The 24,129-nt window shown below is 44.1% G+C and overlaps 1 protein-coding gene across 2 annotated transcripts in view; it reads left to right on the top strand.

Moving 5' to 3' along the window:
* LOC126278182 (little elongation complex subunit 2-like) overlaps positions 1–24,129 on the top strand; it is a 213,881-nt gene that overhangs the window by 69,084 nt on the left and 120,668 nt on the right. For both annotated transcript variants that reach the window (XM_049978091.1, XM_049978092.1), the window contains one exon: positions 5,348–5,473. In XM_049978091.1, coding sequence (XP_049834048.1) covers positions 5,348–5,473 — 126 coding nt within the window. The remainder of the gene's footprint in view (positions 1–5,347; positions 5,474–24,129) is intronic.

The following is a 24,129-nucleotide window of genomic DNA, read 5'->3' as shown; positions in this document are numbered from 1 at the left end:
AGACAGGCCAACAGACACAACACAAAAGGTTTTGTTTCAATCTTATTTATTTTGGGTGAAATAAATAGTTTTAACAATAATTGCAATATGACAACAATAGGCTTTCATGAGTCCAGAGCTCATCATACAGTTGAAGTGCACTGTGGAGTACAATGATAGATATTGTTGACTATATTCCTTACTTAGAATAAAGTCTCCTCAGGTTCTGGCAGAATTGTGTAGTGGGACGTTCTCAAAATTAATACGACACACTATGGGGTCTAATTCACTAAAACTTACCAGTAACATTCTGCAAATCCTTCACCTTTCCACTGTGATAACTAAGGATGCATTTGCCATTATGCAAGACCTGTTGTGCTTTTATGCTATTTTATCTAGTCGTAAGACAGAAACGTCCTCGGAAAGACGCAACGAAATCATTTAGATGTTTGTTTTGTGTCCCGAATCCAAAATACCAAACACATGCGTAAATGCAGGATAGTTGCTTTATCCAGTCTTGGTAAAACACACTTGTTTAGTGAGCATTTCACCTCTATATTTAAAGTTGTGAAAGTCAAAAGAACTGTGTAAATAATTTGAGGAGAAAAGGTAAAAACTCACTGAATATTAGAGTCGTTGAGTTATGGAAAGGCACATAAAAAAGACTGAAATCTTTGCTAACTTTTGGATGACTCCTTTTTTGACTTGAGTACACATACATAACGATACTCGTATACCTGTGTGGCTACATTATGCCAGCTGAGTACACTGTGCTGGACTGCCATTCTACAGCTTGATCCAGCTCAAGGGTTATATCTGGTGGAGTGGACGAGATGTGAAAGGCAGGGAGTGGGAGGGAGGATTGGGGAAGGGTTGCTGACAGTTGGGAGGAAAGCAACAGGTGCATGTGATAGGAATGTGACACAAGCACCAACAACAGCACCAGTGAGGTTGGTTAGTGTGCAATGACGATGACTGGTGGAGTGGATTGGAAGGAGGAGACTAGGCGGAAGAGGGTGTAGATGTAAGATGCATGAAGTTAGGACCCTGGGACAGTGTGGAGGTGGATATGGGACAGGCTAGCAGAGTTTAAGGCCAGGATCGAAGGATGTGTTGCAAGGACATCTTCCATCTATGCAGTTTCAAGAAGTTGGTGTTGGGGGAAAAGATCCAGATGGTACAAGTCATTAAGTATCCTTCTAAATCAAGCGTGTTGATTTGAGCAGCAGGTTTTGTCAATGGGTTGTCAACTATGCTCTTCGCCAGTTTGGCATTGGCCATACATCTGGGTTAACAGCTGGGTGCTGATCATGCCCATATTAAATGCCACACAGAAATTGCAGTGGAGCTAATTTGGGCTGCTTTTACAGGTGGCCATGCTATTGATAGGATAGGATAGGATAGGATAGGATACGATAGGATTGGATTGGGATAAGCCTGTGACAGGACTTAAGTAGGATGTTTTGAATGGGGGGGAAAATACATGATGACCATTTACAGGACTACAACCTACAGTACTATGACGTTGGAAGTGTATGTGTTGTAGTGGTGGATGAACATATTACATATTGTGGATGGACAGTGGAATAATACACGGGTAAAATATTCATAATTTCTGGGCATGATAACAAGTAGTTAGCAAACAGTATGGTTCAGTTGCTCCATTGTAGGATGATGAGGGAGTTGGTTCTTGGCAGTGCATGGTGAACTGGGGTCTATACGTATGTGGCATCCCCTGCCCTGTATAGGATATAGCTATCAAAAGGTAGGTATTGTGTTGATGGTTAGTGGGTTTGATAGGATAGTGATAGCTATCAAAGAGGTGGAGGTTTCGATGAGTCAACACCTCCACTATTCGGTGAGTTTTTACCTTTACTCCTTAAATTATTTTCATTTAATCAGAACTTTCCGTTACCATATAGCTGTTGTGAAACAATGGTGTGATTTATGATACTTGATGAGGTATTGGCTAAGCTCTGTACCTAAACATTGTATAACAGTTGTTACTATTTTTGACTTCTGAGAATAAGTACCTGTTCTCACTTCTAAGAATTTATACCTGCTTTACTTCTAGTGAATTTTTTTCACAACTTCTTCCTCATTGTGACCCAAAAAATACCATTTTGTCTATCTGAAATTTACGTAAGTTACATGGGTAGGCTGTGATGGATTCCTGGAAAACAGTTGTATGCAAAGCAGAATCAAAAACAGAAATGAGACCACAATAGATTATGCACATATAAACAACCAAGTGGCCTGAAATTTGAACAGGTACTGAGAGTTTTGAGCAGAAATTGTGCTGTGTATGTTAACACCTTCGCAGAACACAGGTTTTTGAAAATAACTTCTTTTGTGATGTGGGTAAGAACATTCAAGATATTATTTTGTGATGACTTTGTATGGCTGTGTGATAATAGAAGGGTTTGAGGATACTAGCACTCAGCGCACGAGCGATAAGAGACAGCATCTCTGAGGTAGTGATGAAGTGGGGATTTTTCCCATACAACCATTTCATGAGTGTACTGCGAATATCAGGAATCCAGTAAAACATCTAATCTCCAACATCCTGCAAGAACAGGACCAGTGATGACAGGAGAATCATTCAACACAACATAAGTGCAATCCTTTCACGAATTGCTGCAGATTTCAATGCTGGGCCATCAACAAGTGTCAGCGTGCAAACCATTGAATGAAACATCATCAATATGGGCTTTCAGAGCTGAAGGCCCACTCATGTATCCTTGATGACTGCACGACTCAAAGCTTTACGCCACGCCTGGGCCCCTCTACACAGACATTGGACTGTTGATGACTGGAAATATGTTGCCTAATCGGACTAGTTTCGTTTCAAATTGTATTGAGAGATGGACGTGTATAGGTATGGATACAACCCTGTGGCTCCATGGACCCTGGACTGTTCAAGCTGGTGGAGTCTCTGTAATGATGTGGGGCATGTGCTTTTGGAGCGATACAGGTCCCCCGATACACCCATATACGTCTCTGACAGGTGCCACGTACGTAAGCGTCCTGTCTGATCACTATATCCATTCATGTCCATTTTGCATTCCGACGGTCTTGGGCAATTCCAGCAGGACAATGCAACACTCCACACATCCAGAATCACTACAGAGTGGCTCCAGGAACACTCTTCTGTTTAAACATTGCCTGTATACAACAACTGGCCCATGTGGTAGCATAAAGGTCACTACAATTTCATTTAACTCATAACTGATATCTATATTCTCCTACAACCCACCAGTCAGTCATAGTCATACACACATGCCATAAACATCACCCTTCTCAGGTTGTGAATCTGAATATTATCCTACTGTTTCTGAGGTGTTGGCTGAGTGACCGACATTTCTTCTTTCTTGGTCTTTAAAGTGAGTGTGATATGAGTTCGCCCATTACTTTGAGTCCAGAAACGTGTCGTCTGAATTCCTTTCACAGGATTAGTTTGTTTCGACCATTCTTCTTTTTTCTGTTCACAGAATTTTTTGATTTCCTCTTTGGTTAAAAGAATGGGGCCTGTGGATGTGTAAGATTTCCCTCATAAAATCCTTAGCATTCTGAATCGCAGCTGTATTTGGTCTGGAAATATTATATTTTGCAGCATGGTGCTTGAGCAGGCCACCTACACCATCATAACTCCCCTTCCTGTGACCAGTAGTACTGTATCCCAGTCAATTGGCACAAGCAACCTGCTGACATCCTACTTATGTCTCAAGGCACCATTATCCAGCCCCTGTCCTACACACAGTGTTCCTCCTCATCAGCCCCTCGTAGCACCCAGACCCTGCCTAGCTGACTTTTTTAAATTCCCACATCCCCAAAAACTCCCTACCAACACCCCACCAAATACAGGTGCAACATTCCAAGAACACTGTTGTTAACATTTCCAGCAAAACATTCAGTCCCACAGAAGTTTTAGTCCTATCCAAAGGCCTTACCTTCAGCACTGCAACCAAAGTTAACCATGCTGAACAAGTTGATCGCCTACTCACCTTGCCCCAATCTCTACAATGGAAACACTTCTTTGCCACCAACCCCTCCAACCAGAGCCAACAAAATCCCAAAGTTGAACCCTGCCTCTCCCAGTTTATACCACCATACAACCATGGTCCTCTCTCCCTGCCACATAACCTCCCCTGGTCAACTTCCATTGCTTCCTAAGAACATCAATCTTTCAGCAGAAGAAAGGACAACCATGCAAAACCTCAAAACAAATTGTTGTACTGGTAGACAAAGCTTCCACTACTGTCGTTACGAATCACAGTGACTACCTCATGGAAGATCTCTGCCAGTTATTTGACTTCTCTACCTAAGAACTCAGCCAGAGTGTTCCCACCCCAAATGTCCAACATCTGCAACCCCTGCCCCTCCCAGAATCTCTCCCCTGGATCCATTCCCCCACCCCCGCCTCTATGACATCCCACACACAAACCAAACTGTGGCAGGAACAAAGTAGACCACCCTGTGATACAACATGTGGCAGGACATAAGGTGCTGATTTCAGTGGCTGCTGCACATCCCGAGCCATCTGGATCCTCCCATCCATCAGCTTTTCTGAAATGTGCAGACGGGAGTTACGCTTACAATAGAATGCTCTGTTCCCACAATTATCCCTATCATACCTCAACCTACGGTAACCTACTCCCCCCACACCCTCCTTCCAATACTTTTCACCCCATTTGCCATATCATCTCCTCCCTATTGATGTCTCTCACCCTCCTTGTGTGTTGCACTCAGCCGATGCACCCCTGTCCCCCACCACAAGTGCTTTGTCCATCTTTCCTTTTCCTGCTCCTTTCATTTTCCACAACTGCTTGCCTCCCTGCCCAATAGATTCCTGACACTGTGCCTGTTGGCAGTCTTGTTATTTCTCACCCCCTCCAGATTGCTGCTTCTGGTCTGCATGACAGCTGCATCCCAATCCAGTCTGCCGTAGATGGCAGTCATGTATGCGTGAGGTGTGCTTGCTTGTGGTGTGTGTGTGGGGGGGGGGGGGGGGGGGGGGGGTAGGCTTTGGCTGAAATCTAAATTTGTAGCAGTCTTTACATTGTGCCTGTCTGTAACTCAGCACACCATCTTTACAGTGAGTATTAATCTATCTTTTCTCTCATATTGTTGATGTTCCAACCTGGAGTTTCCATTGTTTAATATTGCAACTGAAACTACAGTATTTGTTGTAAGTGCCCGCAGGCATCATTTTATGAAAATAACAGCTGTTAAAGTAGGTTTTCCAGAAATTCATTAACTAGATGGATATAAAAAGTTCTTATTTCTGATATAACGTATGGTGATTCAGTTTAACACTTTCTGATAGCTGGTGAAAAAAATTTGTTGCATATATTTTACTCTTTTCTAGATACGTCTGTCTTCTGTTAATACTTATCCTCAGAAGTATTGTAATGTGAAAATGCTTCCACTGGTATTTTCTGGGAATAGGAAACTTGTCAGAGCGCTCCCAGCACCTAAGGACTCTTTTTCATCGGTAAGAGATATATTCTGGCTTTTATAATTCATTAAAAATAAATTGCAAAGTTTTTAATTTCTGTTGTTGTTTGATTTAAGTGATGTTGTATGTTGCTGTATTATGATGGATAACATGAGGAGGTAGATCTAACAATAATTGATATTTAGTTCAAAAAATAATTGTAGGTTGGGCGTTTTAACTCCAAAGCTCCTTCTCTGCTTTGTGTTTTTTAAAGAAGGGATGCATAACTTTCAGAAATTAGGTCTCTGCATTTTTTTCTAAAATCATTATTTTGACATATTTGACATTTCTTTGTGTGTGTGTGTGTGTGTGTGTGTGTGTGTGTGTGTGTGTGTGTGTGTGTGTGTGTGTGTGTGTGTGTTCTTATTTTGTTGTGTTTAATACTATATCTATGTTCTATAATGAACCTATGAGTTGAAATTTCAGGGATAGCCAATGGAAAAATGATTTGAAAAGTTCCAAAATTTGTTCAAATTATATGCTTTATGGAAGTGAGAGAAGAGTTTTGAAGAACATCAAAAAGCAAATAGATGTTCGTTGTAGTCACCTGGTTTAAAACAGTAATATAGTGTCTAAAGATGTGAAGCAAATGATTTGATTTGTAGGTGGTGAGAATAAAATTGATATTAAGTGGTACTGAAACTTGCAGACAATGGGGCTTACCAAAGTAAAAAGTGAGTGTACTCTATGATGAATGCAGAACACCATGTCGGTTATGGCTTTGCCCTTTAGTTCTCCTCCCTGTCTCAGTCTCCGCCGAGTTTCATTATTGTGTAGTCCAGGGGCGGGCAGGAATCCTGCACGTGTGCAGTGCACTTGCATGTGTGCAGTTAACAGGTATTCTCCGTGCACACCGGGGCAGGTTGGTCACCCACTTCTCTCCCCTCCCCACCATACTCTCTCTCTCTGCTCCTTCCTCTGTAATGCGTTTTGTTTCCTAGCTTGCTTTATTGAATGAAGGAGTAATGTTAATAGGAGTGCTTGAAAGAAATCGTGGTTTTAAAGAGTACCTATTACCTACGATACATTTTATTTAATTATCACAGCTGGAGTTTACAATATGTTTAATGTCTGGAAAAAAATTTCTACATACAGATAAATGCAAACAGTTGCGTAAATTTTCATCACTGATATTTGCTCTTAACCGAGACTTATTAATTTTCATGACAGAAAAAAATCTCTCACAAACGTATGTCGAGCCTAACATTGACATTATCTTCGCGGCTTCACGATGGAGACGAGGAAACTCTTGCTGTGGAAAGTCTATTATACATTTTGTCAAAAGGAACTTGTCTCTCAGATTAGAATTACACTGTAGATCTATTAATTCCATTTGCAAACTGGGATGGAATTCCTCTTTTATTCATCTAAGTACGGAAACATATTATTTGCAAATCTGTTCTCACACAGTAGACAGAGTGGGGAAATGTGCTGCATTACCTGATGAGAGCTGTCGTTCCCACAGCTCAAGCTTGCCATTTCACAAATTAGCTGATTTTCTTCTTGCGAACTTGTGTTCAATGCATTCATGTGTCCAGTGTTCAATGCATTCATGTGTCCGGTAATGCCCACTAAAAATGTGAGGTCGGCAACCCTCACTGGATCTTCTAACTTGGGGTCATACCTTCCTTTGTCCTTTGAAAAATGTTTTATTGGTAATCTCAGCTCAAAAAATCTTTTGAGAGCATTACCACGGTTAAGCCAGCAGACTTCACTGTGGTATGGTATGTCACCGCACGCTTCCCCAATTCTAGCTAAATATGTGTGAAGCTGTGTGTGTTTAAGCCCATGGGATCTAAAATAATTAACTGCCCAAATAACCACTTGCATGAAGTCCCCCAGTTTTGCTGCTTTTGTGCAGAGTACTTCTTTGTGCAAAATGCAGTGAATGCTGTACAATGATTCTTCTGTTTGCTGTAGCTTTTTTCTTAATAATACAACAAATCCCATTTGTTCCCCTTTCATTGGAGGTGGTCCGTCTGTTGTCACTGACACCAAACGTTTCCACTTTAAGCCAGCTGAATCGACAGCTTCTTCAACGGCTTTTAGGATGTCTGCACCGGTGGTCATGCTTTTTAAAGATATCATACCTAAAAAGTCCTCAGTTATGTGCAGAGCAGTGTCCACACCTCGGACATAAATCACTAATTGTGTGGTGTCTGAAATTTCTGTGGACTCATCAAGTACAATGGAAAAAATCAATAAACTCCTCCACTGCACTCCTTAATTGACAGTACATGTCACCTGCCATGCCACTTTTACGACGACTTACAGTATGTCGAGAAAGAGTGATAGCTCGAAACTGATTTGCATTCAGTGGGCAAAGTAAATCAGCAGTGTCATTGATGCACTTCTTTAAAAACTCACCTTCAGCAAATGGTTTTCCAGCTCTTGCTATATGAAGCCCAATCTTATAACTTGCGCATACTGCTATACTATCAATGTTGTCATCCTGAAAAATTGAAAACAGTGCTCCATAAAATGTTAAATCGATTAGATGAGAGAAAGAAAGCCGCAGATCTCTCGTGACAACAGCAACTTACATCGGATTCATGTAGTATCGTCAGATAGCTCTTCTTAAGCTCAGTCAGTTTCACCATCCGCTCAGAATGTGACGTCAAAATGGTACTTGTACCTTTGAAATTTATTAAACATTTCAAATTTTCACGTTTTTGCACAAAGAAAAAATGTTTCTCCCATTCCTTTTTAAAAGATAGCAAATCTCCACTTCTCCGTTTCCTTGATTCACTCTGCATTTTCCGGTTCTGGAAATACAACGTTCACTAGTAGTGGTTGCTTCTCATCAACATCCGCAGCTTAGCCTGGTATTACACTGCCGCAGCCTGCCAGCTGTTTCCTCTGCCCCGGTCAACGATTGCACACGAGCAGCACATATGCACCGCTGTGCGCTCATGAGCCGTGTGCAGCCATTAGTTCACTTGGTTTTTTTTACGGCACAACCACCAGAAAGTCTAGCCAGGTATTCAGTCTCAGTGTGACTGTTTCTTACATGAACCGAATATTTTACCTTAAAGAATTAAAAGAGAAATCAAAGGAGTGCCGTGAAATTGCAGTCAGTCACTTTTTGTTAAGAAAATGGTGTCTGATGTTCAGTGAAGAAAGAACTTAACTGATGCAGCACATATAACAGGTAACATTATTACAAATAACACGAAAGAAAGAGTTCACAAATGATTCATAAGTACATGCATCTTACATTGGATTGATTACGTAAGTTAAGGTTAGCTTATTTCATCACAATGTTACAGGATTGAGTAATAAGGTAGAAGTTCTGATTGTCTGTTAAAAAAAAAAAAAAATTATAGGGATCTGGAAAGATAGACATCCTGTGTCCATCTGAGCACCACATACCTGCAGGACTACATAAATTACATATAAAAGATTTCACTCTATTATCTCACTCATGCAGAACTTAATATGGGAAAAAGAGGACTTGTTACATATACTAAGACAGAACATAAGCTCTAAAAGATTGAGACAAGCAGATTTTTTAGTGATCAGCACATAGAAGTGTGTGCTTGTGAATTAATACTGAAAAATAGTTAATTTTTAACTGTATCTGTATATAGATCCACACTTGAGATTTTGAACTGTTTGAGAAATCTGGATTTCTTACTATGCTATCTGACAAGCAGCAGCAAGTAGTTTATAATCTGTGGTGACTTAAGTGTAGACACGCAATCACGGCACTAAAAACAAACATCAGATGTTGACAGACACATTGTAATGAATAAAATGTTTGCTCTCAGAAGAAATTAAAGAAATCACCAGCTCCCAAGCCTTGTCCAGTTGAAAGTCATAATCATGATTTATAAGACTTGTGCTAGACATATTTCCACAGATTCTTTAATTACTGGCTCCGGGGTCAAGATTTTTGTGGCAGAATAATCCATAGCGTGTGCTATGGTAATACACAGCACCCAGTCCATGCCTGAAAGAGAGGAAGGATACTTGCACGTGTATAATTTGAGCTGGTTGTTGTATATGGCATTTGTAAGTAATATGACAGTTAAACCAAATCAGTTAAACATAGAACTTCAAAGAGAAAACCGAACAGTCATAACTTTTGTGTCTTCTATAAAGTTTTTCATGCAAAAAGTTGACCCTCGGATAGCACAGTTACAGAAATTTCCTCAAATACAGTCAGAACTGTTGAATCAACAAATGTCATAGGGCAAGCGATTCCAAAGAACTATTCAGCCAACCTGACAGCACTGAAAGCAGTGGAACCTTCATAACTCATCCCTTCCAAAAACTGGACGTGGAAGATATTTCAAGCAAACTGAACACTCTTTTCTCTTTTAGTGAAACTGAATTTGAAGAGGAAATAATTTGATTTCAGTATGACATTTCCATAAAGTCTGAATACAATGAAGACAACTTTTGGAAATTAACGAGTGAAAAACCTTCTCTATGGTTTACCAGGGACTTTATATGTTCTGTATTTTTTGGCAGAATGATCCTTTCAGAGAAATGCCACACTAGTTGGATGTGCTGTGTCATTTGTGCAACTTTGATGGTATCAGTGGTCATGTGAACATTACACACCTGTGGGCAAGGTTCTGGATGTCCATGCAGCCCAGACACCTGTCAGGATCATCATGTTATAAGGGCATCTGTGGCAGATGTTACAGCTACCACAACAGAGATGAGAGGGCTTATGAGCCGAGATATGTCAACATAAACTGTTGCGAACCAGTTATTAACAGTAGCACTGTGGGCATGCACACCTGTAGCCTTTCTTCCACTCACCCCACACTGCAGTATCCACAGCATGATTGGTGCTGTCAAATGGTCACTTGAAAGATGGATTGGCATGCTGTGATCTTCAGTGATGAAAGCAGAATCTGCCTGCATGCAAGTGATGATTGTTTGCACATACACCATAGACCTGGTGAGCATAGTCTATAGAGTACATTTGTTCAAGACACACTGGTCCCTCCACCCCCCTGCGGGTTCGGGGGTAAGAATAGGCCCGCGGTATTCCTGCCTGTTGTAAGAGGCGACTAAAAGGAGTCTCAAACGTTTCGGCCTTATGTGATGGTCCCGTCTTGGGTTTGACCTCCATATTTCAAAATTTTTCCGCAGAGCGAGCCGATTGGGGAAGGGCGCCTTACATGGTGCACTGTATCTGTCGTGCATTGAGACCTTTAGCCGGCTTTCTCGTCGTTGCAATGGTGTCCTGCTCGTTTTCCATCTCTTGGGCGCGGATGTGTCCCTGGCTGCGATTACCAAGCTGCAGTGTGCAGTGTTGCTTTTGGCTGCGACGACAACGGCCTTCTACTTTTTTGCACCTAAGATCCAGCATGGTAGCCAGTCCGTTGTGGTGGGGCCGCCACGTACCCTGTTAGTTGTAGCCCCCTGACAACACAGGGATCGCTCTACTGATGCCTGCGCCGTTAACTCCCCATGTATGCCAAGGAGTAGATGCCCATCTCCCTGGGGCATTGGGATTCCCGGCAATGGCCATCCTGCCAGATGGCCTTTGCTGTGGCTGGGTGGCACCCGTGGGGAGGGCCCTTGGTCGGTGTAGGTAGCATCAGGGTGGATGACACGCAATGAAGCATGGCACATCTTCTCTTGCTGGTGGCCAGCCACCAGCAGTCTCTAAGCGTTCGAGGGCCCATTTTAAAGGTAACGTTTATGGCGCCTAAATCGTTACCCTCCCTCGCCACACCATGGGAGGAGCGAAAGTCATTGACTGAAAGTGAGACGTATACACCCAGGTATCTTGTCTGTACCAGAGCTGATGGGGAATCCTTTATATCCGTGAAGCCTCAGTTCTTTGTCGAGCATTTAGAAGACAAGTTTGGGGAGGTGGAGGGCTTGTCCATAATGCGGTCCGGATCGCTGTTGATAAAAACGGCATCCTCCACCCAGTCACGAGCCTTGCTCGCCTGTAATAAGCTGGGGGTGTCTCCGTTACTATCATGCCCATAAAAGTTTGAATATGGTCCAGGGCATTATCTTCCACAGGGATCCCCTTTTACAATCCGATGACAAGCTGCATGGCAACTTGGAGCGACGAGGTGTCCATTTTGTCCGGCGCGTCCACCGGGGTTCGAGGGATCATCAAGTTGCCACCGGTGCCTTCATCTTGGCCTTCGAGGGGGATACATTACAGGAGAAGGTCAGGGTGATGGTGTACCGTTGTGATGGCAAGCCATATATCCCTCCCCCGATGCGGTGCTTCAAGTGTTGGAAGTTCGGCCATATGTCTTCACGCTGTGCTTCCAGTCTCATCTGTCGCGATTGTGTTTTACCATCCCATCCTGATAATCCCTGTGCCCCACCTCCCATCTGTGTGAACTGTGGAGAGCACCATCCGCCTTGCTCGCCGGACTGTCCAATTCTGCAGAAGGAGCGGAAAATAATGGAAATCAAGACCCTCGACCGACTGACGTACACTGAGGCAAAGCAGTAATATGATCGGCTTCATCCAGTGCGTATTTCATCTTATGCCGCAACTGTCACTCCTGCTACAGTTCCATCAGCTCCAGTCAGCTCTCAGAGTCGAAGGCCCACACCTGCCCCCTTGATGGTGGGGGGCACTAAATTTCCTGTTGCTCCTGCTCCATCTCCTTCAGGAGCAACACCCCACCAACCATCGGCGACATCAGTTCCCCCTTCCCAGCCGGAGAAGTGTAAAACTTCTTCGGCTCCTCTCGCCAGAAAGGGGTCCCTTGGGGACCTCCCTTCGCATGTTCTGACCGGTCCAAAAGCAGACAGCCGCAAGTGGCTCAAACAACCACCGGTCCCTGGTCGTAGGGCCTCATGGTCGTCGTCTGTCCCTGAGACTGACCCAGTGAAGCCCTCCCAGCCTGAACCACCAAAGGCACAGAAGAGAAACAGAAGAAGAAGAAGAAGAAGAGGAAGAAATTCCTCAAGGCTAACGACATTGCGGTGGCACCCGTCCCACCGCTTCCTACAAGCTCTGCGTCTGAGGATGAGGTGGAGATTCTGGCGTCCGCTGAGGACCTCGATCTCGCCGGTCCCTCAGACGCCATGGAAAGCACTGTCACAGGTGCTCAGTTGGAGGCAGCAAGTGACCCAGCGGCGTAATCTGCCTTCCCAGTCCCGTCACGCCTTTCTCAACCATGGACAACACCATCCTCCAGTGGAACTGCAGTGGTTTCTTCGACCATCTAGCTAAGCTCCGCCAGCTTATCAGCCTTCACCCTTTCCTCTGCATTGCTCTGCAGGAAACTTGGTTTCCGGCAAGGCGAACCTTCGCCCTCCGTGGCTATCGGGGTTATTATAAGAACCGGGCAATTTCTGAAAGGGTGTCTGGTGGCGTCTGCATATATGTCCTGAACTCTCTTCACAGCGAGTCTGTCCCTCTCCAAACACCTTTAGAGGCTGTCGCTGTTCGGGTGTGGACACCACAGGCTGTTACCGTCTGCAGTCTTTACCTTCCACCAGATGGTGATGTCGCGCAACATGTCCTGGCTGCACTGATAGCCCAATTGCTGCCACCTTTCTTGTTACTGGGCGACTTTAACGCCCATAACCATCTGTGGGGTGGGTCAGTGGCAACACGTCGAGGCGCCATCGTTGAGCATTTATTGGCGCAGCTCGATCTCTCGATATTAAATGATGGTCCCTTCACACACTTCAGTGTGGCCCATGGCACATACTCCGCCATTGACCTTTCCATCTGTAGCCCTAGCCTCTTACCGTCTGTCCAATGAAGAGTGCATGATGACCTGTGTGGTAGTGACCACTTTCCGATCTTTCTGTCACTGCCACAGTGTCAATCTTCTGGGCGCCCTAGCAGATGGGCTCTGAATAAAGCTGACTGGGACTTGTTCTCCTCCACTACCGCTATTGCGCCTCTTTCTAATGATGACATTGATGCAGTGGTTCAATCGGTCACCACTGGCATCGTTACTGCCGCCGAATCTGCCATTCCCCGTTCTTCTGGGTCCCCTCGGCGGCGGACTGTGCCTTGGTGGTCGCCTGAGATCGCTGAAGCCATTGAAGCTCGCTGGCGGGCGCTCCAGTGTCACAAGCGAGATCCGTCAATTGAACACCTTATCGCCTTCAAACGGCTCCGTGCGTGAGCCCATCGCATTATCCGCCAATGCAAGCAGGAGTGCTGGGAACGGTATGTGTCCACCATTGGCCTCCATGTCACTCCATCGCAGGTCTGGGCCAAGATTCGACACCTCTATGGCTATCGGGCCCCTGTCAGCGTCCCTGCTCTCTCACTGAATGGAGCAGTTTGTACTGACTCCGACGTCATTGGAAACCGCTTGGCAGAGCACTTTGCCCTGATCTCCGCATCTGCCAACTATCCCTTGGGCTTCCGCTCCATTAAAGAGCGGATAGAACGTTGGAGTCTTTCTTTTCGCATCCACCATCCTGAATTGTACAATGTTCCATTCAGTGAGTGGGAATTTCGCAGTGCCCTCGGTGCTTGTCCTGATACCGCTCCTGGGCCAGATAGCATCTACTCTCAGATGCTGAAACACCTTTCAGTGGACTGCCAGCGACGCCTCCTCGACCTTTACAACCGCATGTGGGTCGAGGGTGAGTTTCCGTTGCAATGGCGGGAAAGTCTTGTTGTCCCTATTCTGAAACCGGGGAAGAACCCTTTAGAGGTGGACAGCTACCGTCCCATTAGCCTCACCAACGTTCTTTGCAAGCTGCTTGAACGGATGGTGAGCCGGCGCTTGAATTGGGTACTGGAGTCTCTGGGCCTTCTGGCTCCGTCTCAGGGTGGGTTCCGTAAAGGCCTCTCCGCCGCCGACAATCTGGTGAGCCTGGAGTCGGCAATCCGTTCTGCCTTTGCCCGCCGTCAGCATCTGGTCGCTGTCTTTTTCGATATGCGGAAGGCGTATGATACGACATGGCGTCATCACATCCTTTCTACGCTTCATGGATGGGGTCTTCGGGGCCCTCTGCTGATCTATATCCGCAATTTTCTGTCGTATCGTACCTTCCACGTGCACGTCGCAACCTCATATAGTTCCTCCCAAGTCCGGGAGAACGGTGTGCCACAGGGTTCTGTTCTAAGTGTCTGTCTGTTTTTAATAGCCATTAACGGGCTCGCTGTGGCCGTGGGAAATTCTGTCTCCGCTTCCCTGTATGCTGACGACTTCTGCCATTATTACAGCTCTATTGGCATTGCAGCTGCTGAAAGTCAGCTACAGGGCACAATCCGCAAGGCGCAGTCTTGGGCTGTAGCGCATGGTTTTCAGTTTTCCACAGCCAAGACCTGCGTTATGCATTTCTGCCGGCGACGCACTGTTCACCCAGAGCCGCAGCTTTATCTTGACGGCGAGCTTCTTACAGTGGTGGAGTCACATAGGTTTTTAGGGGTGGTTTTTGATGCCCGGTTGACTTGGCTGCCTCATATTCGGCAGCTTAAACAGGCGTGTTGGAGGCATCTAAATGCTCTGCGATGCCTGAGCCACACCAGATGGGGCGCCGACCGATCTACTCTCCTACGGCTTTACCAAGCGTTAATCCAGTACCGTCTGGGCTATGGGAGTCTGGCTTATGGCTCAGCATCCCCATCTGCGTTACGGCTGCTGGATCCAACCCTCCACAGCGGGGTACGCCTTGCCACTGGTGCCTTCCGGACCAGCCCTGTGGACAGCATACTTGTGGAGGCTGGTGTCCCTCCACTGCGGTTACGACGCCAACAATTACTGGCTGCTTATGCTGCCCATGTTTTTAGTTTGCCCGGGCATCCAAATTATCGCGTACTGTTCCCGCAGTCAGTCGTCCATCTGCCAGAACAACGGCCCCGGTCGGGTTGTCCGATCGCCTTACCTGTCAAAGAGCTTTTTTCCGGGCTTGGGTGTTTCCCTGTACCACCTACTTTCCGGGCACCTCTGCGTACACCCCCATGGGGTGTGCCTCGCCCTCGCCCTTGCCTTCGGCTCGGCTTGGCACAGGGCCCGAAGGACTCAGTCCCTCCGGAGGCCTTCCGACGCTGCTTTTATTCCATCCTGGTCACGTATCAGGGCTCTGGCGTTGTCTACACCGACGGTTCGATGGTTGCAGGTCATGTCGGTTATGCACTAATTCTAGGGGACCATTTTGAACAACGTTCGTTGTCGGCTGGCTGCAGTGTTTACACTGCTGAGCTGGTCGTCATCTTTCGTGCCCTAGCGTATATCCACTCCTGCTCAGGTGAGTCCTTCGTTATCTGTAGCGATTCTCTGAGCGGCTTACGAGCTCTCGACCAGTGTTTCCCTTGTTCTCGTCTGGTGATGGCTATCCAGGAGTCCCTGCATACTCTCGCCCGTAGCGGCAGGTCTGTGGTCTTTGTTTGGACCCCAGGCCATGTTGGTATACCCAGCAATGAAACTGTTGACCGCCTGGCGAAAGAGGCCACCAGTGCGCCATCTCTGGAGATTGGTCTCCCTGCGACTGATTTGCGGGCAGTCTTACGCCGTAAAGTTCTCTCGTTTTGGGATGCTGAATGGCGCGGTCTGACCATCCCTAACAAACTCCGTGACGTCAAGGACACGACGACTGTGTGGCACTCCTCCATGCGAGTCTCTCGCAAGGAGTCTGTTGTCCTCTGCCAACTGCACATTGGGCACACACGGATGACCCATGGCCACTTATTGCGCCGTGTGGACCCCCCTCTATGTCGCTGCGGCTTGGCATTGACAGTGGCCCACGTTTTGTTGGACTGTCCACTTTTATCTGTGCTCAGGCAGACGTTTGCGCTGTCTGACACGCTCTCTGCTCTTTTATTAGATGACTCTGCCATGGTGGACTTGGTTTTGTGTTTTATTCGGGCAGGGGGTTTTTATCCTTTAATCTGAGTGTTTCTGTTTCATTTTATTGTATTGTGTTGATTCTGGCCTTTGGCCTACGATTTTAAACTGAGTATTTAATGTGTTCTTGGTGGTTGGCTTTTCCTTTTTTATCCCTATGGTCAGCCAACCACGGCCACACTCCGTGTGGTTTTACTTTGTTTTGTATGTTCTTTGTCTGAGTATCTCTTGTCCTGTGTTGTCTGCCGTCTTTCCTGTTGTTCGTTTTTCTTCTCTTTGGGTGGTTTTAGTTTTTTGGAAAAAGGGACCAATGACCATAGCAGTCTGGTCCCTTTAATCCCCCAAACCAACTAACCACTGGTCCCTTCCCAGGCCTTATGGTCCAGGGTGTGATAAGCTACAAGTCCCATTCACCTTTAGTGTTTCTGGAGGGAACACTAACTGGCACTCAGTACATGCAGAATGTTGTTAGACTTGTTCTTTTGCTGTTCTTGCAACAGGAAGGTTATGTGTTGTTCCAACAGGATAAAGCCTGCCCACACACTGCCTATGAAAGATCACTCTGCTTTACAAGATGTGCAACGATTTCCCAGGCCAGAACGATCTCCTGACTTGTCTCGAATTAAACACCCGTGGGATATGTGACTCGTCAACCAACAACTGTTATGGAACTATGTGTACAGGTTGAGAAGGGGTGGAGTAACATTTCCCAGGACAGTATTCGCCATCTGTATGTTTGACTGGATGGCAGAGTCACCACCTGTGTTGCTGCCTGTGGAAGCTACACCACGTACTAATATGGGTGTTTTAGCATGGGTTGATACCTGGTACGTCTTATCCATTCTGTAAATGTAATCATTTCATGTACTCCATATGCACTGTTGCAACAATAAATCTTGAGTGAATTGCAAATATCTAAATGGGAGAAAATTTGATCCTTTGATTGTTTTGTCATTTAGTTTCTCTGTATGGTGAATTGACTTTTTACCTAAGATTGGCCACTTACATTGAATCTGAAATTGTCTTGCACTCTTAATGATCCATTTGGTTTGCGAATTGTGACTTAAAGATTTGGAGTGTTGGCTTGGTAAAATTGGAGTGACAACTCCACAGGGAGCTCACATCTCTTTTGTGAGTACGTAATTGGCCACTATAGGGCTCCAACTCTTGCAGCTCCACTTCGCTTTCTGTGCTGCAAGTCTATCCTTCTACTACAAGGTGCTACCCAGAATATCTGAGACTTTCATCGTACCCATCAAACAAGTAACAGTACACCACTTTGCTGCTAGCTGTCTGACTGTGAGGTACACATTTTAGCTACTGTTAGCTTCATCTTGGGTGTATGCAACAGTGAGTTTTAGTTTGCGTCTGAGAGCATGTTTCAATGCTTCTGCAAATTGTGAAATGGATAACGTGAAGGAGCAATGGATTTGCATCAGTTTCTATTTCAAATTGAGGAAAACTGCTGCTCAAATCTAACACAGTTTGCATGTGGTGACTGCTTTGAAGGGGACAGGGGACATTAGGATGCAAGTGTAGTTTTTCTGAGTTTTACAGTGAAATTCTCGGGTATTGTGGGTAGCACCTCATGTTCTTTTCTCCTCTCTGCCATTGGATGGTCTTCTTGATACTGATTGTGCTTGGATTTGGTCTGTGATTTTGTACATTCGTGTTGTTCCCTTCCGCCATTCGTCAACTTTTTATTCTTAACTATATGTTCCCCCATTGTTGCGTTTCACCTGCTCTCTCTTTCCCAAATTTTACTTAAGTGCAGATTGCGCAATAAAGGTCACCCAACACAACATATGTTCCACCCTTTATTCAGGGTGTATACAACCTGGGATATCCATGAAAAACCTGGGAATTTTTTAGGATTCCGGGAATTTTTCATTGTTTTAATTTTCAGTTAATTTTTTGTAATTTTGACTGGTAAGAACGAATGCTCTAACAAAGGATATTACTGTATCCCGCTACTGCAGAATAATACTTCAATAATAAAACATAAACGAGAGAAATAAAACAAAAATGAAAATAACTTAAATTGCAGAGGAAATGCGCAATATACAACAGCGACACACAGTGCTCCTGCAAGCGTGTGCCAACAGCAAAATGTGTCAAATGCTTTAGGAAGAGGATGCAATGCTTCATAACAACAAATTGCCTCCAATGAGCGTGAAGTCACAACTGTTTACATTAGATTCGTTTTAGCAGTTACGAGCGGACTCTTGCGCACGCATAGTTCAGTTAGGTTTGAGTAGTAGATTCTCCCGCTTCTAGCTACAGGAATGTGGCTATCGGATGTGCAAGTAGTTGCAGCGAGCAGTTAGATGCTAACGGCAAAAAGGGGGCGCCAAGTTCATATTCTGGAGGAGAAAAAATACTTGTTTAACAAAGTGCCTAGCATCCAGTGCACGTATGTCTATCGATTATTTTGAAACGCTTCCCTGTTGGTTTTTGAACACATTTGAAGTTGATTTCTGAATGAATCATAAGTTGATTTTTGAATGCGTGCATAGTCTACGTGATGCCTCTGTCAGGGGAATCCTCGTCACATCTAGAAATAAACTTTCCGCAGACGAAAGCGGTCAGGGCTATATGAGCTGAGTGGAGTACAGCCAAACGGATGAATGCCAATCACTGTCTGATTATGTGGTTTATTGGTTTTGTGAATGATCAGCATTGTTTAATTACTAGCAAAATCCATAGATTCAGACTACCAAAATGGAAATAAACTACTGACACGAATAACAGGTGAGAAAGATTACGTACTATCTTCTTGGTGTACCCAAGAAAATGAAATTTTGGCAGAAAATTTTTGGCCAGGTCGCTACACTAGTAAGGCCCAGTTGTACAGTCCCCAGCTAGCAGCCACTTAGTTATATTCTGGAAGTAATGCAGAAAACGTGTTGTACAAACATGTAATAACGCCTAACCGGTAAACAATCGCGGGATAACTAAACCTGTGATTCTGGCAGGGTTAGTGAAATTAATTGGCAGACACATTTTGACAATGGTAGGAATAGCTGCAGAAGTGGTGATGACAAGATTGATTGTTAGAAGGAGGAAGGAGAAGAAACGGGGACATCACTCAAATTGTGAAAGAATGAGACAATTCCAAATTTATTTAAAAATTTCGTAATACTAGTTTTCGATGTCGTGCTTAAGAAGCTGGTGCGTACGAATGAAATGTGAAACTATTTCCTAAAATAAAGCTTTTTGCTTGTAGTAGGCCTAATAGGCATTTGATATTGGCACCTCGTGAATTATATTCTGTCATGTTATAAAAATGGCCATTTGTGCCAAAATAGTCTCGTTTATTTGGTGTGTATTACGAAATAGCTCCAATATTAGAAAGACCCCTTGTGTTTTATCTAGCAGACAGTGACAAAATAGACGTAATCAGATCGAGAAAGCACACCAGTCTTAGGTATTATTTGTGTTAACAGCTTTTTCAGTAGTAGCTAACGACATTTCTATTTTTCATGTAGTGAATTGTTTGATGAGCTTTGATGAGGTAATAGATTCTTTCGCAGAAAGGAAATGGTGCCATGTAAAGCTGTAGCAAGATTAGAGAGAAAAAAATGCTAGGAGCTAAGGATAGAAGAAGTGTGTACTTTCTTGTGTGCCTCTTTTCTTGACTGTTTTTGTGTATCCTATATTTAATTTTATGTCACACAAAACAGCAAGTTATTAGCTAATAGGCAATAAAGAGTGCAAATTTTCTGAAGAGTTCTTGTTCTCCCAATAATCCCATCCGCTATTAATTGTGAGATTTTTTTTAAGCTGGGCAGGATGTCAAACTGGCCGATTGGGAGCAGGACAGGCACCACAAGACATTTCAACTTCCACTGCCCTGAATATAGTTTGATGACATCCAGTACAAAATTACACACGTTTCAGTTCCACAGAGCGAAACACAGTGACTTACGATAGAAGAATGCTTTATGAAGATGCGTGGCACTGCACTTTGGCACACTTAAGACCAAATAACATGTCTTACATTTTCTCGAACACATATATTTTATGTTTCAGACTTATCAGAAAAATGTGCCATGCAAGATGAGCATATTTTTGAAAATTTGATTTGATCTACAAATATCGTAGATCCGAGGTGGGTGCGCAGTGTTTACATTTAGCGATTTTGCTCTTTCCCCTTCGTTTACTCTAAAGTCAAATGAAAAGGAAACAGATATCTGTGGCTGGGAGCTATCAAGTGAATTAAAATACATTCACGTAGTTACGGAAGGCTAAAATATGTCATTAGTTTCAGATTTTATTCTATTTCCACCTTTCCGACTGTCAAACATTAATCGCCTTGCAGAACAGTGTAGTTATTTTTGTCTGTTTGCTAAAGAAATTTGACGTTTAATAACCTTTTCCTCAGAGGCAGTCAATATATTTGAAACAAAATGTTTAAATCCACAGTACTGGTTAGTTTTAACTGTTCTGGTTAGTTTCAACTGTTCGCTGCATTTCAAGTGCACGTTTTCATCTTCTACCACGTATGGCGTTATGTCATAATAAAGAACCAAACATGATATAATACAGCAGTTGTGTTCCAAGAAAATTTACATCCCGAAAACCACACTGAAAGGCTTAATATCAGGTCGAGGTCTACTTGATTGGGAATCTGAACATACAAATGTGCACTTTCAGCATGCACTTTAAGTGTGCACATTTTAGTTATAGCTCACGAAATTCTGATGCTCTTGGAGTATCCTCTGATGTCTTGTTTTTTTTTATGACATAATGTATGATCATTCAATGTTTTACGTGTATATACATACGGGCTTCCTGCGTCATGGTAGCTGCCCAAGTGCGGTGTCGCCTGTTATCTTGCGCGCTCTGGCAACTGCTGAAACGAAATTATTTCTAACAGGTCGCTACAGAATATTGCGAATGGTGGTTTGAAAAGCGTTACTTTCAAAGTAAATATCCTTTTACATAAGTTGAACTATGTGCAAGAATTTACCACGAATTTCTTAAATCACAGAGCGTTTGACTCTCATTTAAAAATCAGCTGTTTGATGACAAGCCATTTACACGAATTTCGAACTCTGAAGATCAGACATTTGTCATTATTAAAAATTTTACTGGCACATTTGTGTGATTCTTAAAGTGTAACACGCGCAAAAAGGATCAACAGTATATTCGAAATCATAGCTTCTCTTGCAGCTTATTAACTTTAGAGACCAATATTATATGTGAAAGCTTTTCTTTTCTTGTAGCAACAGTATGTATATTAATTCAAACTATTAACTTTCCCTGTTTGTGTGTTCGTGCTACGTAACAGTGATGTTGCTGTTGACTGAATACATCATGTGTCCTATGCTCTGAATATCTGCTGTCATCGACTGCCGAGATCACATGACATGAGCTTTGACTGGCTTGCAGAAACGCATCGCAATCCCGATTTCAATTATTCGGAAAGTAATGTGCGGTGTTTGGTGGAATTCCAATACGTAATAGGAAAATACGCAACGTACATGTTGTTGCACATAAAAGATATTTCTAAAACGCGTCTTTTTCTCTGAGTTTCGTTTTCTAAAGGAGCGTGGCGGAAGCTGTGGCTGCAGGTAGTGTCACACTTGCGTTCATACCCTGCCATCTAGCCTTCACTCTGATGGAAACGTCTCCTGGAAAATACCCAGAAGGGTATGTGTCCATCTCCTGAGGCCCATACCCTGTTGTAGAAGGTGTCGGCCATATGGGGTGCGGGCGGGTCCCGCTCCATCAGTAGGATGAGAGTAGGCAGATGAGGTGAAGGCTCCGTCTGCATGGGGTTGTTCCACAGTGATGGGATGACATCTTCTGGTGGCTACTGTGGTCGCGCTGTCCTCAGGATCCACGAAACTGGGGAAAGTGATACAGAAGGATCACTGTGTATGTGCCAGGGACAAATCTGATAGTAATGTCAGCACTGCAATCTGCCTGGGCCTGAAATGAGATACATGCATGCACCAAGTCGACAAAGGATCTCGCCTCATGCCCCTTGTCTGCTGCCACTAAAAACTCTGAAAAACACAATATCATGCGGTGCAGTTAAATACTTGCACCCTTCCTTTGGTGCTGGATGCTGAGGAGGGTGGAGCAGTGTCCAATGGCGGTAGCCATTAAGCAGTTCTGCCGGCGATGGTCCATCTCGTCGATGCAAACAATAGGAGGTGAGAAACAGTTGCAATACTTGATCCCCAGTGTGTGCAGTCTGACATTTGGCCATCTGCTGCTTGAAGGTTATGACCAAACCTTCTGCTTTGCTGTTGGACTGTGGATGGAATGATGCAATAGTTAGATGCTGTATGCAATGTCGTTCACAGTATGTTTCATTGTCCGACACTATGACTTCAGGCAAACCTTCGGGGCAAAAAATAGCCTGGACTGTTCTACGTGCTGTTGTCGAGTTCATCAGCACAGGGAAAGGAAACTTGCTATAAGAATCTACCACAATTAACTAATGAATGTTCCAAAAAGGTCCCACAAAGTCTATGTGCAAACTGTTGCCATGGTGATTGTGACTTGAGCCAAGCAGAGAATTTTTGTGGTGGGATGGACTGATTTTCCGCACATGCATGACACTGCGACGTCATCTGTTCTGTTAGGGTGTCCAGACCCTGCCAAGTACAGTGTCAGCGTGTTAACTGGTTTGTACGAACAATTCCCCGATGTCCTTGGTGAAGTAACTGCAACACTTTTTTTGCAAAGCTTTGGGGACCAACACATGTGACTGTCCACTGTTATTTTGAACAAGAATCATATCTTCCTATCTAGCGAGGCTATGCTGATGTGCAAAGTGTCGGTGCACTACAGCATTCTTTATGCTGTGCAATGAGCGAGGCCAATATGTGCGAATGTATTTTAGCAAAATGTTCAAATCGGAATCAGCTTCTGTGGCCTGTGCAATTTTCCTATAGTTCAGAGGAAATGATTGAAGCAATTCAGAATCGTGAGCATCAATGTGACAACAAGATGCAGCAGAAGCGCCAAATTCTGTATCAGGGCCAATCGGAAGACGTGAAAGTGTGTCTGCATTACCATGTTGCACTGTTGGACAATGTACAATCTCGTGCTGGTGTTGAGTCAACAGTAATGCCCACCTTTGCAATTTATGGGCAATTCATACAGGAACCGGCTTTATCGGATGAAACAAGGACTGCAATGGCTTAAGATAGGTTGCTAAGTAGAATTTTCTGCCATACTAACAGTAGTGGAATTTGGTGACACCATACACAATAGCCAATGCCTCTTTCTATATTTGTGAACAGTTACTCTGAGCTTTATACAAACTTATGATTTGACAGCAATTGGCCTGCCTTTATTGTCAAATCTGTGCGAAAGCACTGCACCGATTCTGTAAGAAGAAGCATCAGTTTTCAACACAATTGGTTTGACAGGATCAAAGTGAACCAAGTATCAACCACTGAAGAATGCACCTTTAAGTTTTCGAATAAGCTTCTTGGCACCCATCTGTCCAAACAAAGGGCACATTTTTGCAATGCAAACAGTGGAATGGAGCTGCGATTTGTGCATCATTCGGTACGAACCGAATATAATACTTCATTTTCCCTAAGACTGACTGCAATTCAGTGTCATTGCAAGGAACTGGCATGTCATACATGTATGGCCAACAAATGTGACTGAAGAGGATGTACACCTTGACTGTTTATCACATGACCAAGGTACTGCAACTCAGGTTTTTAAAAATCACACTTATCCAGTCTACGCTTTAGTCCTGCATAACAAAACGTGCGAAACAAAGCATGCAAATTTGCATTGTGGTCTTCAGGGGTATGACCTGTTTCTACAATATTGTCCAAATATTTTGAACAGTTTATTACTTGAGCTGTCAGCTGTTCCAAAAGGCAAACACAAATGTTTAAACAAAGTAAAATGAAT

This window comes from Schistocerca gregaria, chromosome 6 (genome assembly GCF_023897955.1).
Source record: "Schistocerca gregaria isolate iqSchGreg1 chromosome 6, iqSchGreg1.2, whole genome shotgun sequence".
NCBI classification, from domain to species: domain Eukaryota; kingdom Metazoa; phylum Arthropoda; class Insecta; order Orthoptera; family Acrididae; genus Schistocerca; species Schistocerca gregaria.
Note: the sequence above shows the minus strand (reverse complement) of the source record. Positions and strands in the feature narration are given on the sequence as shown.